The sequence below is a fragment of the Schistocerca cancellata genome, chromosome 3 (genome assembly GCF_023864275.1).
Source record: "Schistocerca cancellata isolate TAMUIC-IGC-003103 chromosome 3, iqSchCanc2.1, whole genome shotgun sequence".
Lineage (NCBI taxonomy): Eukaryota > Metazoa > Arthropoda > Insecta > Orthoptera > Acrididae > Schistocerca > Schistocerca cancellata.
Genome location: NC_064628.1, coordinates 198,598,591 through 198,619,331, shown reverse-complemented (window position 1 = coordinate 198,619,331; position 20,741 = coordinate 198,598,591). Strand labels below are relative to the sequence as shown.

General features: G+C 36.6%; 1 protein-coding gene and 1 pseudogene across 2 annotated transcripts in view; one reads left to right on the top strand and one right to left on the bottom strand.

The window, feature by feature from the left end:
• Nucleotides 1-18,623, bottom strand: part of LOC126174817 (putative aminopeptidase W07G4.4) — a 78,306-nt gene extending 59,683 nt beyond the window's left edge. The window contains exons 1-4 of one of the 2 annotated variants that reach the window (XM_049921194.1): nucleotides 18,380-18,623; nucleotides 9,065-9,200; nucleotides 8,726-8,871; nucleotides 5,898-6,000 (exon numbers count right to left, since the gene is read on the bottom strand). In XM_049921194.1, coding sequence (XP_049777151.1) covers nucleotides 5,898-6,000; nucleotides 8,726-8,871; nucleotides 9,065-9,200; nucleotides 18,380-18,501 — 507 coding nt within the window. In that variant the 5' untranslated portion in view covers nucleotides 18,502-18,623. Of the gene's footprint in view, nucleotides 1-5,897; nucleotides 6,001-8,725; nucleotides 8,872-9,064; nucleotides 9,201-17,898; nucleotides 18,125-18,379 lie in introns of those variants that run through there. The other variant, XM_049921195.1, reaches the window with a different exon arrangement.
• A 1,576-nt stretch (nucleotides 18,624-20,199) lies between these two features.
• On the top strand, nucleotides 20,200-20,317 carry LOC126177939 (5S ribosomal RNA; annotated as a pseudogene).
• The last annotated feature ends 424 nt before the right edge of the window (nucleotides 20,318-20,741 follow it).

Sequence of the window (20,741 nt, the reverse complement as noted above, 5' to 3'; positions counted from 1 at the left end):
GCCTGGACACCATGTTCACACTCCTTTGGACTGCTGTAAGCTAAATGTTACGTCATCTGTGCTGCCATCCAGGAGAGCAGGAGCAGTGGAGAGGTGACATGTATCATCCGCTACTTGTTAGCAGCAGGTGCTCACTAGTTCCTCCATTTGCCTGCTCTCCTGGTTGACCAGAATGTAGTGTGCTCCATTCTGAGTACAGGCAGGCAAATTTTCAGAGGAGAAGGGGAGGGGAGGAGAGGAGGTTAATATAAGCAGTAACCTTTTGCTCATACGAAGTAGCTCTCAGCATGTGTTAGCTTTCACAGTTCCTACAATATCCAGCAATGGTCTGCTGAGATTTCCGTAATGTGTAACACATAAAATGAAGTTTTTATTCTACATTAATAACCTATCTGTGGACCAGGGGTAACGTCTTTGTCTAGTAATCGTAACATCCTGGGTCCCATGTTCAAACCTTGGCACTGTTTAAATTTTGAATAAAAATCATCAGCAATGGCAGCGGAAGACCTGCAACATAAGATGTCAACCTCATTCTGCCAATGGACTTGTCAGAGTGTACAGAGGAAAGGAGAAAGGTTCAGGGCACACTCTTGGACATGGGGTGGGAAATTCCCCCTAAAAGGCAGGAGAATCAGCAATGACCAACAGCATGAAGATGCAAAAGGCAATGGAAACCACTGCATTAAAGACACACATGTATCTAAAGTGCATGTGGCCTGTAACTGAAAAAGTCTCATCATGATCTCTCCATTGGCAAAAGATTCCAGCCTAGCCCCCATTTGGATCTCTGGGAGGGAACTGTCAATGTGAAGGGTAATGTTCTATGAGCGGGTTGGGAATTTCAGAAATTTGAACATAATAAAAAAGATAGAAAATCTGAAAATGGAAATTTAATCAAAACACAGTTCAGTGAGTGAAGTGAAGAAAGACAACAAGGATTTCTAGTAAGACGAGTATAGGGTTCTATCAACAGCAGCAGAAAATGGTATAATGGGAGTAGGATTCATTATGAATACCAAGGTGAGAGACTGAATTACTGTAAACAGTACAGTGATGGGATGGTCCTCATCAGAATCTACGGTAAACCAATATCGACGATAACAGTTCAGGTATACAAGCTGATTTTACAAGCAGAAGATGAAGACACAGAGAAAGTTTACAAGGACACTGAATGGGTAATTCAGAAGGTAACGGGAATTGGAAAGTAGTTGCAGGGAAGAATTGGTAATGGGACAATATGGGCTTGATAGTAGGAATGAGGGAGGAGAGTTCTGCAATAAATTTCAGCTAGTAGTACGGAATACTCTGTTCAAGAATCACAAGAGGAGGTAATATACTTGGAAAAGGCCAAGAGATATGGAAAGATTCCAGTTGGATTGCACCATAAGCATAAATCAGATAGTAGATTGTAAAGCATAACTAGGAGCAGATATACAATCACATTATAGCATAGTAAAAACGAAGTTTGAGAGACTAGTCATGAAAAATCAGTGCACAAAGAAATGGGATATGGAAGTACTGAAGAATGAAGAGACACACTAAGTTCTCTGAGGATGTCGATACTCTGACAGTGAGTAGCTTATCAGGCAGTTCAGCTGAGGAGTGGACAACTCTAAAAAGGGTAATCACAGAAGCCGGAAAGAAAATCATAGGTACAAAGGAGGTAACTGCAAAGAAATCACTTCAGTTGATTGATGAAAGAAGAAAGTACAAAAATATTCAGGGAAATTCAGGAATACAGAAATACAAGTCACTTAGGAATAAAATAAATACTGTAAGAAGTGCAAGGAAGCTAAGATGAAATGGCTGCATGAAAAACGCAATGATATCGAAAGAGAACTGATTGTCAGAAGGGTTGACTCAGCATATAGATAAGTCAAACAACCCTCAGTGAAATTAGAAGCAAAGGCAGTAACATTAAGAGTGCAATAGGAATTACACTGTTAAATGCAGAGGAGAGAGTACATAGGTGGAAAGAGTACACTGAAGGCCTCTATGAGGGAGAGGACTTACCTGAAGTTGTGATAGAAGAAGGAACAGGGAATTACAAGGATGAAATAGTGGATCCAGTATTAGAATAAGAATTTAAAATGCCTTGGATGACTTAAGAGCAAATAAAGCAGAGGGGATAATTAACATTCCATTTCTCAAATCATTGGGGGATGTGGCAATAAAACAATTATTCACATTGCTGTATGGAATGTATGAGACTGACAACATACCATCAGACTTTAGGAAAAACATCATCCACACAATTCAAAGATAGCAAGAGCCAACAGGTGCAAAAACTAATGCAGAATTGGCTTAACAGTTCATGCACCCAAATTGCTGATAAGAATTATGTACAGAAGAATGAAAAAGGAAACTGAGGATCTGTTACCCGAAGATCACTTTGGCTAAAACCAGGGAGGCAGTTTGATGCTGCAGTTGATAATGGAAGCAAGACTGAAGAAAATCAAGACACATTCATAGGATCTGTCAAACTGGAAAATGTGTTCAACAATGTAAAATGGCACAAGATGTGTGAAATTCTGAGAAAAATAGAAATGAATTATAGGGAAAGGTAGGTAATATAAAATATATGTAGGAACCAAGAGGAAACAATAAGACTGGAAAACCAAGAACGAAGCGCTTGGATTAAAAATAGTGTAAGACACAGATGTAGTTTTCATGCCTGTAGTTCTGTCTGTATATCAAAGAAGCAATGGCAGAAATAAAAGAAAGGTTCAACTGTGGTATTAAAATGCCAGGTGAAAGGATATCAGTGATAAGATTCGTTGGTGACATTGTTATCCTCAGTGAAAGTGAAGAAGAATTGCGGGATAATTTGAAGTCGCATTGACTATTAATTGACTGTGACTGTTTCGAAAGTATGAAACAGTTTTCAAATACCACTACTGTTCACAAAATTTGTTGACAACTAAATTATTTATTTAGTGACATGTTTCAAGAATTACACTTCATCCTCAGGCTATATTGGCATTACAAAAACATTTAACACATGTTTGTACAGATATAAGCTTCTCGCAGAATGATCATAGCAGTCATGTAAAGAAATTTTAATATCTGTATAAACATGTGTTAAATGTTTTTGTAATGACGAAATAGCCTGATGATGAGTTATAATCATTGAAACATGTCACAAAATAAATAATTTGGTTGTCAACAATTTTTGTAATTGGTAGCAGCATTTGAAAACCTTTTCATAGAATTACAGGATTTGTTGAATGGAATGAACAGTCTAATGCATACAGAATATGGATTGAGAGCAAATCAAAAGAACACTAAAGTAACAGAAGAAGCAGAAATAGAACAGCAAGAAACTTGGGGATGACGAAGTAGACACAGTTAAGGAATTCTGATATCTAGACAGCAAAATAACACATAATGGACATAGTCAAAATGAGATAAAAAGCAAACTAGCACTGGCAAAAAGGGTATTCCTGGTTAAGAGAAGTCTACTAGTATCAAATGTAGGCCTTAATCTGAGGAAGAAATTCCTGAGAATGTATGTTTCAAGCACAGAATTGTATAGTAGTGAAACATGCACTGTGGAAAAACGGGAACAAAAGAGGTTCAAAGAATTTGAGATGTGTTGCTACAGAAGAATGCTGTAAATTTTGTGGAGTGATAAGGTAAGAAATTAAAGAGGTTCTCCACGGAATGTCAGGAAAGGAACATATGGAAAACAATGACAAGATGAAGGGACAGGATGATAGGACAGCTGTTAAAACATCAGGGAATAATTTCCACTGCACTAGAGAGAGCTGTAGAGGGTGAAAACTGTAGAAGACAGAGATCGGAATACATCTGGCGAACAACTGGGAAAGGAGGTTGCAAGTGCTACTATGTGATAAAAAGAACCAGGTAGATCACTGATGAAAAAAAAACTACACATCAATACAAACGTCCCATTGGTTTTATTTGTGGGTGATACATTTGCATTAATTGAGGACCATAAGTCAGCAAATATCCTGGTCTGCATCATCAATACAATAAATCCTCTCGAAGCCCGGTTTCAGCTTAGGGCCTAATAGTTTAATCGTGAACAGCCCAAAACCCCTTATGATCCATTGCAGAACAAAACAGTCAAAATCACAAAAAATTAAAATAAGTCTTAATATTCAAGATCTAGATGAAGCGGATTCTGTAAAATTTTTAGGATTAACGCTAGATAAGAATTTCAACTTGAGTGTATAGCAAGCAAATCAAACAATGGAAGCTCCAAGAGGAATATCAAAAATGTAAGGAAAATAATGATTGCTACTTACTGTAAAGATGATATGTTAAGATGCAGACAGGTGCCCGCCCGCAACTTAGGGTGTCACCTTTATGGTAAGCACCAGTCTGTCTTTTCTTTACGTCATTAGTAAACTAATGGTTTAGCTTTGCATTTGACAGAAATCAGGAAAATCTCATACAACAGTTACTTTCTATTAGTTGTAAGGTATGGTGGTGTCTTTTCAGCAAATTTGAGTAACATATTAGCACATTAAAAATACAGAAAAAAATCATTAAAAACATATGGTGGTGTCTTTTCAGCAAATTCGAGTAACATATTAGCACATTAAAAATACAGAAAAAAATCATTAAAAACATGTGATGTACAACCAAGGAAATTATGTAACCCATCATTCAAAAATCTGGAATTATTAACAATTCCCTCCATCCATACATATGACAGCATCTTTTTGTACAGCAACTTAGAATTACTCGAGGAAAACTGTTTCTATCACTCATATAATAAGTGAAATAAGATAATTTTATGCCACCTGCTCTTCACTTAAACTTATATGCTTAGGCTGTCTAGTATATGGGAATGAAAATTTACAACAAATTAAAAGGCAAGAACATTCCGGGTATGAATCAATATTCGCTGAAAAACCTACATGGCACACTGCATCAGCAATGCTAGGAGATTTCATGAAGGATGAATTGAATATCTGGGCAGGATGTAGTTTATCAATTGTTTACTTGTGTAAATGTTGCTGTATCCTCACATAAAAGTTACAAAGCTGTTTAAGTATTGATCTGTCTGAGTTAATTTTATAGAAAGTTTTATAGGAGCTGTATTACTTGTTTTGATGTATCTGCTATACTCTAATCAAATTATTAGGATCTGTATGTTATGAGACTAGATCACAATTCGCAATATATTGTATGCAGGTATACCAAAATAATATGATGACTAGGTAACTTTCAACAACAAATAGTTGATTTTATTGTCTCATAGTTTTTTTTTTTTTTTTTTTTTTTTTTTATCAGTACACTGGCTCCCCAAAGGAGAGCTTGTGCTCTTTTCAGCATACTTTTGGTTGTTCTGTTTGGATTCAATTTATTTCTATACGAGGCACAAAGGAGCATTCTTGATTTATTGTCTAGAGTCAGAATTAAGTCCGAGAGTTATCTTTTAGCCAAAAAATGGTCTAAATTATACGAAACTGCCTTCAAAAGATATTTTAATTTCAAGGTTATAGGTCTCAGGTTCCCAACCATACTTCAAATCTTTAGAAGCTATTTAAATAAAATCTACAAAACTGAGACAGTTTGAAGTTTATCTCTTAATGTTTTACTTAGCAATCAGCTATTCTGCAGTTTACAGCTATGTCGTGCACACATCTCAGACGACTATTTTGCAGCAACCCTTTATTATTTAGTTTTTTTAAGTTTGATTTCTAATGCATATGAGACCAAAGAGAGTGAACGGTGTGTAAAAATAAATAGAGAGATCTAATGTCATTCATGTTACTACATAGGAATACATTTACATTTTTTGCAACTATAAAGAATTCCTGTCAGTAATGAAAAGTAACAATTGCAACAAAGACCATTTCATCAGCCATGTAAGAGGTTTACTTAACACTATTAAACTCTGATGCAATTTAGCGTTAACTTACCACATATAATGCTTTCAGTGCCCCAAGCAATGTAACAAGTTGTACCGATTTTTCTGCCTGAGGTAGGAGAAGCAGAGGTTCCTTTACTCCAGCTTCCAGGGCTCTGTATAAATACAAAAGATCTGTGAATTAAATAGTATCATTTATAAATTATCTGCCCTTTTGCCCAACAATATGCTGCAATCTGTAAAAGAAAAATAAAACTGCAGGCACATCTGACAGAAGCTACAGAAATTCAGAATGAAATCTATAATGTTGACTTTATGGTACTGAACAGGAGCAGTTTCACATCAACATAATTTTTTCTGTTGAACGAGTACTATTTGTAATTCAAGTGCTCAGAGCCATATCCGCAGCATCACAGGTAACAGTTATATTTTACAATGTCTATCATTAATGGCATTCTTGTCCTTCAGAAATTTCTTTAATTTTCAGGGTTCATATGACTGTTACCAACATTACATTCACAATTGGGATCCTCTCCACCACACTCACAGCCTGCTGTGATACTTGGCTGCAAAGAGCAAAATCCTACAACACCTTACCCTGCTCTTGTGCAATGAGAATTAAAAAATATAATTATTTAACCAAAATATATTTTTAATATAACATTTTCTTAAATTGGACTACGAAGTACAAAATAATTTCTCCTAGACCCATACAGATTCCTAACCCAATACAGACAGTCCTGATAATTTGCGCTTGCGAATTTTTAATAAACAGCTATGACTTTTAAGATTTATAATGAAAAACATTGGGTGCATGCAATGCATAACTGATACATGAATAGTTCACCTCTTAACTATTATCTATTGCATGTGCCCCATGTTTTCCATTATAAATCTTACAAGTACTGCCATAGCAATTAAAAATTCAAGGGTACCAATTTCCAGGTCTCTCTCTCTCTCTCTCTCTCTCTCTCTCTCTCTCTCTCTCTCTCTCTCTCTATGAGGCTACAAGTCTGTATGGTGGTAGGAGAAATTATTTTGTACTTTTTAGTCTGATTTAAGAATGTTTACCATAGAAAAACTGCCAAAAAAAGCTGTACATTTTCTGAAGTTATTTTATTTAGATGACCAGTTTCGGATCTCATTAATGCCATCTTCAGGCCCCTATGCACTCTATGTGTGGATAGTCAGATACATCGATACTTGCATAACTAGCCATCAACATCTGGTTCCTGTGAATTCGGTTTTGGAGTGGTCACTTCACTTCAGAGACTTGACAACAAGCCTGAGATGCTCTCCGATATTAACCACACAACATGCCAGTCCTGCACAGCAGCTGAGAAGTCGTGCATTACCCATTTTTTTCACTGCTGCCCAACCGAACACACTGGCAAGAGTTTGAGTTAATATTGCACTGTCACCCAGTTCTGAACTACATTTAAAATTCCAAGTCTCTAGCTCATCGGCAAGTTAATTTAAAATCAATTACAAAAATATGTACTGAACAGACATACAGACAAGAAAGTGACCAAAGATGAGTTGCACTAAATGCACCAAGATCAAACATACCAAGCTTGTACCATAAAAAACATGAAATAACTACAATTATTATATTTGACTGATTTGTGTTTTTCACAGTTATACTAGATGTTTCCTTATAATCACAAATAACTTGTGTTTGCTGTCATAATGCAGCCTACATTTTTCCACCTATGACACCTTGTATGAAGTCTACTGTATGTAGACCAAGTAGCAGCAAATTAAATGTTCTAAGATTTTTTTTTACACTAGCTAAGTAATTTATAAAAGAAAATGATTTATTGGCTCATGGATCTCTGCCATTTTACTGACTACCTGTCAGGTAGCCCACTGTGTTGGTAGCAAGATCTGCCCGACAAAGAATGCTGTGAAGTGAACTGTCATGCATACGAAATAAGGTCCATCTCCTACCCCTTCATGTTTCACAGATACATTGAATTAAGATTTCATGCTTTGTACCTTGTATCAAGAATGATACACACCCAACATGTTTTGCATAATACTTATACTGTATACAACAACATACAGTACTTTGTAGGATAGGAGGGGAAAACTTTACCAATTGCTAGAACTAAAAAAGACAAGCAGTTCAAATTCTTCAGACTTCTGGCAATTGGGAACTAGGGAGGCAAGGGCCGAAGAGAAAAGGCACTTCTCATGACAATTAGATACCTGAAACAAAATGTAGCACCTGGACGGAAAAAAAAACTAAAATAAGGAAAGCCACATTATACAACTAGTTATTATTGACTTCTTATTCATATTTAAATGTCAATATACTATCAGCAGATTTGCAGTTTTTATTCTAAAATAAAAAATACCCTAATGCAATAATAATAATAATAACAATATTATATTATTATTATTATTATTATTATTATTTCTTTCTTTCTATTCTCAGAAGTTATGTCTGGTCAAAAACGGATAGTGACGCGGACCTTGATCAAGCGTGACTCCCTTTTAACTGTACGGTATATGTTATATTGCATTTAGGAACTTTCGGGTCGTTGAACATGTATCAATAATTACAGATTTTTGTAGTTGTATATATATATATATATATATATGTTTGGATGTAGCTGTATTGCATTGATGTACTGGTGAATATTGTGAGGTATGACTCCTGTAGTTGATAGTATTATTATTATTATTATTTTAAGAAACACAAAAATAAGGAAAAGAAACTAAATGACAGATGAAGCTGAATCTGAAAAGTGGATATATTTGTTTTCATAGCTTTGTTAACACTGACTTAGTTCATTTTTTAGTATATCTGTTCTCTCTATTTTTCACAGTTATGGATCATTTGATTACGTGAAAGTAACCTTATACAAACATCACCTCTTTATGCCTTTTTCTGCAGCATCCTCATAGCTCCTAACATCATCGTAGTCAGCATTAAGTGGTCCAACAGGGGAATATACAAGGCGAGCTGCTGGCAGTTCCACCTCTAGAACAGAAACTTTTGTTTCTGCAGCAGCATCAATCTGCCCCAAACAGACAAATGAATTATTAGACATAAAAATATCATCCCAGGTGCACTCACAGTAAAAATTCCATGTCAGAAAGAGCACAATACACTAATTTATAAGAGTAAAAATACAAAACTGATCTGTTTATCAAGTAGTGAAGTGTGTGCTTTCATAATATCTCTTAATTGCAAAATTCATAATATTTTACCTTGGCAAGCCTTTGCAAGGATGTTCTTAAACTGTCTGGGTGTTCTTCACTTCCACATTTGGCACCTGACACATAAACAATACCATCATAGTTCAGCACAGTTAGTGATTCTTCTGCTTTCACAGTGTATGGTAAACTGGAAAAAAATGAACATAAATGAGAACTGCATAGAACAACAATTCTCTTTAGCACTGATAGCAATAAAATGAGTGATCTCACATTCTTAACAGGTGCAGAAATAAATAATATTTTTACCTGAAGCATGATTCAATGGTGGTACAAGCAGAACCTTTTTCATAAAATATTTATAATATGTCATGAGAGCTACCATAAAATATTTCCTGTGGGCCACATAATTAAGCCAAGATGTCTGGTCTACAAAACAAATTTTCAGTTTCATGCTCAACAGCAGTCATTGAAGCATCCAAGATTTTATGCATATGTATGTCTGTTGCTTCTTTTTATAAACTGGAAGATTATAAAAAACCATGGGAATCTAGATTACTATCTTAAGTACAGCCAGTCAACCCAGAACTCCACCTTTTTGGCACAAATTGCTTCATCTTGTGTGGCACCTCTATCTGTGTTTCTATACAAACATGTTTAAATGAGAGACAACAAATCTCTATACGCAGGGTCCACTATGCATCAATCTAGTGTTATACTAAAAGCTTCCTCTCCATACTGTAATTAGGTTATTATAAATGGAGTAATGTAGTATTTTCTCTTAATGCTCAGGATGTTTTGTGTTAACATTTCATTATTACTGTGAACAAACTTTGGTGTCCTCTGTCAGTATAATATACATATCTATCAATATTCAAGTCTCACAAAAAATTATATTCAAAGTAATTCTGTTTAACTGCATTAATACTTAAACACTGATCAACCAGAACATGATGACCACCAACGTACTATTGATATAAACCCATCCAGGCGATAGCAGTGTCACCTGGCAAGGAATGACTGCTGGTCGGACACAAGCATGGTACATGTAGTATCAGTGAGCTGTTCGTCTGTAGAATGGGGAAGGCACACAATCTATCTGAGTTTGGCCAAAAGCAGATTATGGAGGCCTGGAAAGAGCATTTCAGAAACTGTGTGACTTGTCAAGTGTTCAAGGAGTGCTGTGGTGAGTGTCTTCAATACATGATGAAACCATGTCCAGATGTTGTTGGGTAGGGCAGTCACCCCTCATTACAGCTGTCTGAGATCATAGACTGGGCAGACTGATAAAACAGGACAGGCTGTGAACTGTGGCGGACCTAATATCAAACTTTAATGCTGGGCAGCTGGGCAGAGTATAAGTTTGTGCACTGAACACTCGTAATGGTTTCAGTGTCAGTAGGTTTTCATGTGCTCGTGCTTCATACCTTTTAGCAGTGCTGTACAATGTGAATCTTGAGTTTCATTGTCTGAGGCACATTTTAAATCAAAGTTTCATGTTTTACCTCCATCATTAATTAATTTGTGCATTTTGTACTTTTATGCAGTGTCATGTAATCTGTTCACTTTTGTTTTCAATTTTTCCAATAGTGTTTTATTTTCAAAGTTCTTTGCATTTATTTAGTTAGTCTGCATGTTGCACTCAAAATGTAGAGATTACTTTTGTTATTCCCCTTCCAATCATGTACCGAGTGAGGTGGCTTCTCCAGTATTAACTTACTAGACTCACATTCAAGAGGACTGGGGCGTGTTCCCCATTCGGCCATCTTGGCTTGGGTTTCCCATGGTTTTCCTTGTTGAAAAGATGATTCCTGGTATGGTTTCTTTGATTAGATCAGGCCGATTTTCTGCCCTGTCATCACTTTATCCTATCCTCTTTTGTAAATGTTTCTGGCATGACTGATACTACTGCACCAAATGGTCTATGGATGAATAAATAAGTAAATAAATAAATAAATAAATAAACCTCACGAGACCTTTGTACAGGTTTTTTGGTCTAAAAGTAAAATTCGTGATTTTCCCTATTTTTTGTGAAGAAAAAGTATTTGTAATCAGAAAGGACATTAGTGAATATATATGTTGTGAAGCAGTTAAAACACTCAGTTTTTTGAAGAGGTCTTTGCAGAAAGTTCGTGAATTAACATAAAATATAACATGCTTCTGTTTTCTGATAATATTACCCTTGTTATCTTGAATTTCCCAAAAAGATGATTCCATACCTCATTAGTGAATGGAAATAAGCAGAATAAACTAGTTTCTTTATTTTTGAATTGCCTGTAACAATCATGGGTAGACCCTACAGCAAACACAGATGAACCAAGACACTTCATTAATTCTAGACAGTGGGTTTTCCCAAGTGAGGTTGTGATTTATCTGCAGTAAAAAAAGTTGACACTGTTCGCTTCTTGTGTTTCACTGACTGTGAGAACCTTAATTTTAAAGTTTGTGGAATTCTTTGGGCAGTACTGTACTAAACGTACTGAGTTTTGACAAAATTCAATGATAACCCATTTGCATTGAACCATCTGAGGATGAGGGTACTATTTTTTGTTCCTACCCTTGTAACAAAAAAGGCAACTTCTGAAACTGCAACTGAAAGGTCATATTTGAGTATATCAGAAACACAGTACTCAAAATGGAACCTTGTGGGACACCATGTCTTACCGCTTATATATGTTGGTTGGTTTGGGGAGTAAAGGCACTAAATTTCTGGGTTATCAGTCCCAGTCACTTATGTCAGCAAGGGGTCTCGCAGCAGTTTCGCACAAGTTGTACACCAAAGTGATCAGTGTGTTCTTTTAAGGTGGTGACTTAAAATTTGTACATTAAGCTTATATTCACTCTGCAGCTCTCTTTATTGGAAGAATTTGCCATCAAAAAAGCCTTATTAAAAATAATAATAATCAGGACTGGACAGATGTTGCTTTGTTTACTTTGAATGTTTTAGGCTAAGCAATTAGCTATGTGACTTGCTTTTCATTGGAAGTAAGTCTATTCAGTGGGGCCCAACTATGTGTAAGGTAAACAAACCTAATGCTCAACTCAAATATGAAGAGCATTTCATTGGAATGGAGATGTCTAGAGTTAAGTTTTCGGACCTCCAGTACCACCTATATCTTGGACTGGGTTGAATACAGTTTTCTGGCATAGTCCTAACAATTTTGCTGGAAGTTGCAATCCCAAGTGCAACAACGTCTGTGACAAACAGACGCAAAACAAAATCTTGGTATTCATATTTTAAATCCAAATACCCAACATTTTCATTTTATTTTGTTTAACTGGACAAAACATGTGAGCATTTTGGCAAAGAAGCTATCCTCAACATGTTACACCCCGCAAATCCTTGCACCTGTGTGCAGCATTTCATGCCTCAAAGTAGCCCACTTTGAAAATATGCATTCAATCCTCAGTTATGGGATAATGATTTGGGGAGTAAGTGCTGGGAACATACAGACACCTGTATGAATATCAAGAGTCTCAAGCAAAGAAGGGAAAGCAGAAACGTGGAAAGAGTATATAGAGTGTCTATACAAGGGTGATGTACTTGAGGACAATGTTATGGAAATGGAAGAGGACATAGATCAAGATGAACTAGGAGATATGATACTGCATGATGAATCTGACAGAGTACTGAAAGACCTAAGTCGAAACAAGGTCCCAGGAGTAGACAACACTCCATTTGAACTACTGATAGTGTTGGGAGTGCCAGCCATAACAAAACTCTTCCATCTGGTGAACAAGATGTATGAGACAGGCAAAATACCCTCAGACTTCAAGAGGAATATAATAATACCAATCCCAAAGAAAGCAGGTGCTGACAAGTGAGAAAATTAACTGACTATCAATTTAATAAGTCACGGTTGCAAAATACTATCACGAATTCTTTGCAGACGAATGGAAAAACTGATAGAACCTGACCTCGGGGAAGATCAGTTTGGATTCCATAGAAATGTTGGAATACACAAGGCAATACCCTACGACTTATCTTAGAAGATAGATTAAGGGAAGGCAAACCAAATTTTCTAGCATTTGTAGACCTAGAGAAAGCTTTTGACAATGTTGACTGGAACACACACTTTCAAATTCTGAAGGAGGCAGGGGTAAAATACACGGATCGAAAGGCTATTTATAATTTGTAAAGAAACCAGATGGCAGTTATACGAGTCAAGGGGCAGGAAAGAGAAGCAGTGGTTGAGAAAGGAGTGAGTCAGGGTTGTAGCCCATCACCAACGTTATTTAATCTGTATATTGAGCAAGCAGAAAAGCAAACAGAAGAAAAATTTGGAACAGGAATTAAAATCCATGGATAAGAAATAAAAACTTTGAGGTTTGCGGACGACATTGTAATTCTGTTATAGACAGCAAAGGACCTGGAAGAGTAACTGAATGGAATGGACAGTGTCTTGAAAGAAGGATACAAGATGAACATCAACAAAAGCAAAATGAAGATAAAGGAACATACTCAAGTTAAATCAGGTGATATTGAGGGAATTAAATTAGGAAATGAGACAAAATGAGTTGCTATTTGGGAAGCAAAAAATTGATGACTGTTGAAGTAGGGAGGATATAAAATGTAGACTGGCTATGGCAAGGAAAGCGTTTCTGAAGAAGAGAAAATTTTTAACATTGAGTACAGATTCTTTTCTGAAAGTATTTGTATGGAGTGTAGCCATGTATGGAAGTGAAACTTTGACAATAACTAGTCTAGATGAGAAGAGAATAGACATAACTAATGAGGTACTGAATAGAATTGGGGAGAAGAGGAATTTGTGGCACAACTTGACTAGAAGAAGGTATCGGTCGGTAGGACATGTTCTGAGATGTCAAGGAATCACCAATTTAGTATTGGAGGGAAGCGTGGAGGGTAAAAATCATATAGGGAGACCAAGAGATGAATACACTAAGCAGATTCAGAAGAATGTAGGTTGCAATAGTTATTCGGAGATGAAGAGGCTTTCACAGCAGAGATGAAGAGGCTTTCACAGGATAGAGTAGCATGGAAAGCTACATAAAACCAGTCTCCTGACTGAAGCCCACAACAACAGAGTTGAACAGAAAGGTAGTGTCATAGACCCTCTGCTGTTCCTGATTTACATAAATGATCTAGGTGATAATCTGAGCAGTCCCCTTAGATTGTTTGCAGATGACATTGTAATTTACTGTCTAGTAAAATCATCAGACAATCAATTCTGATTACAAAATGATCTAGAGAGAATTTCTGTATGGTGCAAAATGTAGCAAATGGCACTAAACGAAGAAAAGTGTGAGGTCATCCACATGGGTACTAAAAGAAATCTGATAAATTTTGGGTATACGATAAATCACACAAATCTAAGGGCTGTCAATTCGACTAAATACCTAGGAATTACAATTACAAGCAACTTAAATTGGAAAGACCACATAGACAATATTGTGGGAAAGGCGAAACAAAGACTGTGCTTTGTTGGCAGAACACTTAGAAGATGTGACAAACCCACTAAAGAGACAGCCTACAGAACACTTGTCTGGGCTCTGCTGGAATATTGTTGCGCGGTGTGGGATCCTTACCAGGTAGGATTGACGGAGGACATCGAAAAAGTGCAAAGAAGGGCAGCTCGTTTCGTGTTATCGCACAATAAGGGTGAGAGTGTCACTGATATGATATGTCGCTGAAACAGAGGCGGTTTTCTTTGCGGCGAGATCTATTTACGAAATTTCAATCACCAACTTTCTCTTACAAATGCGAAAATATTTTGTTGACACCCACCTATGTAGGGAAAAATGATCATCACAATAAAATAAGAGAAATCAGAGCTTGAATGGAAAGATTTAGGTTTTCCTTTTTCCCACGTGCCATTTGAAAGTGGAATGGTAGAGAAGTAGTATGAAAATGGTTTGATGAACCCTCTGTCAGGCACTGAAGTGTGAATTGCAGAGTAACCATGTAGATGTAGAACAAAAACAACTATGGAATAAAATTGTACAACAGACTGCCACAAGAAATAAAAGATGCAAATGATCCCCACACCTTTAGCAAAGCTTGAAAAAATACTTACTAAATAAGAGCTACTAGACTGTAAATGAATATTTAAAATAATTATAGATTGTAACTTAATCTTGATAAATATTGCACTATGTAACAATTTTGTGATATAATTAGAAAAGTAGAACTAAGTAAAATACTGTAAGAGGAATGTTTATATTAATAAGAAATATTGTACAAACATTTGACGACATCCATACAATGTATATTGCTCTATGGATGAATAAATAAATCAATCAAAAAATTAATGACCCATTTACTTCCAAGAGTGCCAGGAGTATAGAGCCTACACTATTCCAATATAATCAAACCATAAATAAATAGTATATAAAATGTAGGCAGACAATTGCAAGAGAAGCATTTCTGAAAAATACAAATTTGTTTACATCAAATATAGACTTAAGTGTCGGGAAGTCTTTTTTGAGGTATTTGGAGTGTAGCCGTGTATGGAAATGAAAAACGGACAACAAACAGTTTAGACAAGAAGAGAATATAAGCTTTTAGGATTATGGGTGGATGAGCATCTAAGATGGGAAAAACATGTAGAAATGCTTAACAAAAAATTAAGCAAGTACTGTTACATATTGAGAGTACTTAAAGATTGCTGCAATACCAAAACAGTGTTAAGTGCTTATTATGCGTACATGCATAGTCTACTGAAGCATGGAATAGTGTTCTGGGGAAATAACTCTTTTGCAAAGCAGTCTTTTAAGCTAGGAAAGAAAGCTTTAAGATTAATAAGTAATGCTGCTTACAGAGCACCACATAGAGGTATCTTTACGGAATTAAAAATCATGACTTTACCTTCTATATTTATATTTGAAAGCATATGCTTCATTAAAAACCATCAAGTTTCAGTTTTGAATAGTGAAATCCACCATTATCAAACAAAGAACAGGGACGACATTCATAGGGATGTGTACAGAAAATCAATATATCAGGACAGTGCTGTTTACAAACCAAAAATTCTGTACAGTGCATAGCCAGATAACGTAAAAAAACCAAACAGTAACACATTCAAAAAAGAACTAAAAAGTCTACTAATAAACAACAGCTACTACAGCATTAACGAATACCTGGAATTTTGCTCAAATCTGTAGGTCTACTTCATAACACTCTAAGCAAAAAATTCATAGTTATCAACCGTACCTAGATAAAACCAAACTTCTTTCATCCATGTGTGTATGTTTGTAATTATGCACCTAGCTTTTCTGCTGTATGTTACTATGCCTAGTTAACTAAAGTACTGGTATTTAATAGTTTTAGTAAAATCAACCAAGGGGTTTCACAAGCTTTTCTTCTATCAGTATGCACATAAGCAGAATAATGTTTAGTTAAAAAGATGTGTTGATACTAATGATAAGATTGTACATGTAATATTTTATACCGTACTGTTCTGTACTTTTACAAGTCCAGTATCATGAATGTGACAATACGGGCACTAAATAAATAACTAAATAGAAGGCTACTTAAGATTAGATGGCTAGATCTACATCTACATTGATACTCCGCAAGCCACCCAACGGTGTGTGGCGGAGGGCACTTATCACGTAACTAATGAGGAGGTACTGAACAGAACTGGGGAAAAAAGAAATTTGTGGCATAACTTGACTAAAAGAAGGGATCAGTTTGTAGGACACACTCTGAAACATCAAGGGATCACCAATTTAGTAATGGAAGGAAGTTTGGGTAGTAAAAATTGACCAATATATGAATGCAGTAAGCAGATTCTGAAGGATAGGGGTTGCAGCAGTTATTCAGAGACGAACAGGTTTGTCCAGGATAGAGTAGCATGGGGAGCTGCATCAAACCACTCTTTGGACTGAAGACTACAACAACAAATACCAGTAACATAGTGTGATGATATACGTATAGCAAGCATATCAGTTGTTTGTACTACACTTTACTCTGCTAAGAGTGCCTACATATTCTCTGCCTTCCTACTAAATTTTGAGCTTTAGCTACCAAATCATCATCTTTGTATTCCATAGTGCTAACAATTTCAAACTTTGCTGCGGTTTGTACCAGATTCTCAAATTTAACGTCCTTTCGTTTCTTCAAGAATGGGCCTGCAGTACATCACAAAAGTCCAACCTATAGTTCTACCCCGTGCAACGCCTTCCAACTACACTGATCAAGTCACTTTAGTACCGATTAAAGCCTAGTTAATGTACTTATTGAAGAGAAGATAGTAGTTGTGCATCAACATATCTTCATGTGATTTTAACTTCAATTCATCTCAAGTGATAACTGCTTTTACGAGAAACACACACATTTGCCACACAACTAAAAAGACTTTCTGCTTTATCTATTTTCTTGCTAATTAACTCATTAATGGCATGTTAATCTCACAGTTTATTAAACTTTATAAAATCACAGAGTGACAGTAGTAAATTTGAAAACTGGTGTTTACAGTTTTGTTTCTGTGTTAAAACTAAGACTAGTCATCTGTGAGAAACATCAATGGCGATAAGAATGAATGATAGACAGAATTGGGGAAATTTAACTCATTCCTATATAAACATTACTGTCCGTATAAATTGAATGTCTTTTAGTTGTAATATTGCCACACAGAACATCAAGTGCGTCTATAATTCGCTATGTATTATACCATCTGGAGTTTCTCTAGTTTCGTGCAGTCCAGAAAATGTAAATTTTTCATATTAACTGATCTATATAAAATCAAAATCCAATGCTATGCATCACAGAGTCGCTGTCACAAAGGATAATCACTGCACTTTTCCTTTCAAGTGATATTTTCCTTGGAATAAGGAAGGTGGGGAAATACATACGAAAAAAGTGTGCAAGGTAACACGCAGTCATATTCCAACCGTAAGCCGCTCTATGTTAAATCTGTAACACTTACTTGACCGGCTGCATTTTTCTTTTGTATCGACTGCTTTCGACGCTCTGTTAATGTGCTTGTGCTATCACTCAAGTCACGAGCCTACTTCCACGTCAAAGTTATCTGTTGTGCGATAATGTAAATCAGTAAACAGAGCACATTGCTGACAGTAAACACCAGAGCGTCTAATGTCTATACTGGCTGTGGCTTGGAATTTCAACGATGTCTGGATAAATCAGATGCAAATGAATGATATAGCGGGAACAGTAAACGACCTAACAGAAAAGTCAAGAAACTGTACTTTATAATGTTATGAGAAGTGAAATCCTAAACTTCAGTGGGTTAAATTTTTATGCGTCAGAAATCTGAAAAGATGTTCCAGACCGATGACATTCATAGTGGTTGTAAATGAGTTTACGTGCACTATTCTAGCCACAAGCAAAATGTTCTGTGGCTTTCAGCTCGTTAGTTTGCTTCAGTACTATATGGTCTCAATACGTACCTTTTCGTATGACAGAATATTGTCGTGCATTTCGAAAAGTATCTAGAAGTTAACTTAACAAATTGAGCAGTTCCCGGTTTAGCGACGAGAGTAGAGAAAATCAGCTGTCGGGCACAGTACATTGCTGTAAAACGTGTAATGTTATAAAAAGCTCCGCGTCTTTCTCCCTACATAAGATAAAAATCACCAATAGGATCCTAGCGGTCTAGTTTAACATTACAGATTCCCTCGTAATCCAATTCAGACATGCAGATAGTGTATACAGGTATATATTTTTGGTTTTTAGGCCTATCTTCCGCTGTCGCGATCCTCAATTACTTACAATGGTACTGTCAGTTACAAGTTCGCTGAAGCTTCCACATTTTATTGGAATTCTTTTGAATGTCACCCGGTCGTATTAACCCAAACGTCGATGCTTTGGCGCCTAGATTATTTCGTGGAGTGAGAAGTTATAGTGACGAAAGATTAAAAGTAGTCTGTGAAAGTTCGTTATTATCGTCAATATTCCTTCGCAAACTGTCATAGTGGTACACTTCGTAGTGTGTAACCATAAACGTAACAGATAATATTAATAAAAAAAAAGCCATCGCAAACACTCATTGGTACATCTACGCCCATACTTTGCAACCAATTGTAAAATGCATGTCAAGTGATACGCTTCATTGTGCCAGTTACTAGGGCTTCGCCAAGACCACCTACGATAAATGTATAAATGTAGGTGGTCTTGGCTTCTCATTGCATTCATATGGAGCACGGAAGAATGACTGCTCAAATCCCTGTGTGTGTGTGTGTGTGTGTAATCTTCTCCTTCGATCGCTACGGGTGCGATACGTGGGAGGTTGTAGAATATTCCTAGCGACCATTTAGAGTTGTTTCTTGCAATTTTGTAAATCGGCTTTCTCAGGTAGTTTACGCCTGTCTTCAAGAGTCTGCCATTTTAGTTCTTTCAGCATATCCGTGACATTCTCTCAAGAGTCACAAACCTGTGAAAATTCGTGCTGCCCTACTACGTATAAGTTTAATATCTCCTGTTACTCCGTAGGTCCTCCCCCCCCCCCCCCTATCTTTTCAGGTGTCAGTGTAAGGGAAAGAAATAATAGTCGTGTATATTTCTTTCAAGAAAATAATTTAAAGTCAATTTTACTGAGATTAAGATTTTGACAGGGTCGGAACTAGTTCCACAAACCTCACAAAATATGAAAAATACTCTGTACTCTCAGGTTCAGTACCCCCCCCCCCCCCCCCACGCACAAACTAGCCCTATTTGAGACAGTTTCTATATTCTTGAACAATATCCTAGCATGAGTTACATGAGTGATTTGTAAGCAATCTCCATTGTAGACTGATTTTGCTAGAATCCCACAAATAAACCAAAGTATGCCACTTCCTTTACCTGCAAGTGAGGCCATGTGATCATTCCATTTCACACCCCTGTCAAGTGTTACACCCAAGTAACTGTAAGAGCTGACAAATTCCAACTGTGACTCATTGATATTAAAGTCATAGGATACTACAGTTTTTCATTCTGTGAAGTACACAATTTTACATTCCTGAACATTTAGAGCAAGATACCAGTCTTTGTACCACTTTTAAGTCTAATCAGTACATGACTGTAGAGTTGTGCAATTCTTTTTCAGTAACTACTGCTTGTAACAAGGCAGAATTTATCTATTCCACAGAGATACAAAGAACTTAGAAAGTTGGATTTGTGTTGTCACCTATCTGCGAAGAAAATGTAATGTTAGTTTTTCACCACAGGCCTCGCCGTTGTTTCAGGACAGAGCCCTTTAGTTAATTTCTCCTTCCCATTAAATCATTGTGCCAACAGCCTTGCCGCAGTGGTAACACCTGTTCCCGTCAGATCACCGAAGTTAAGCACTGTCAGGCTGGGCTAGCACTTGGATGGGTGACTATCCAGTCTGTCGAGTGCTGTTGGCAAGTGGGATGCACTCAGCCCTTGTGACACAAACTGAGGAGCTACTTGATTGAGAAGCAGCAGCTCCAGTCTCGTAAACTGACATACGGCTGGGAGAGCGGTGTGCTGACCACATGCCCCTCCATATCCAAATCCAGTGATGCCTGTGAGCTGAGGATGACATGGCGGCCGGTCAGTACCATTGGACCTTCCAAGGTCTGTTCAGATGGAGAGGGAGAGAGAATGAACTGTGAAAAACAAGCTTTTTACATTGTGAAATAATGTGTGTGCAATCATTGGTGTTGAGAAATGAATGAACAGTTAACACTAGCTGTTTTACATTATGAAATGATTTCTTTGCTGGAATGTTTAAACAAGCCAGTATATATTATTATTATTATTATTATTATAGGACCAAAAGCATCAATACAAAGAACATACAGAATA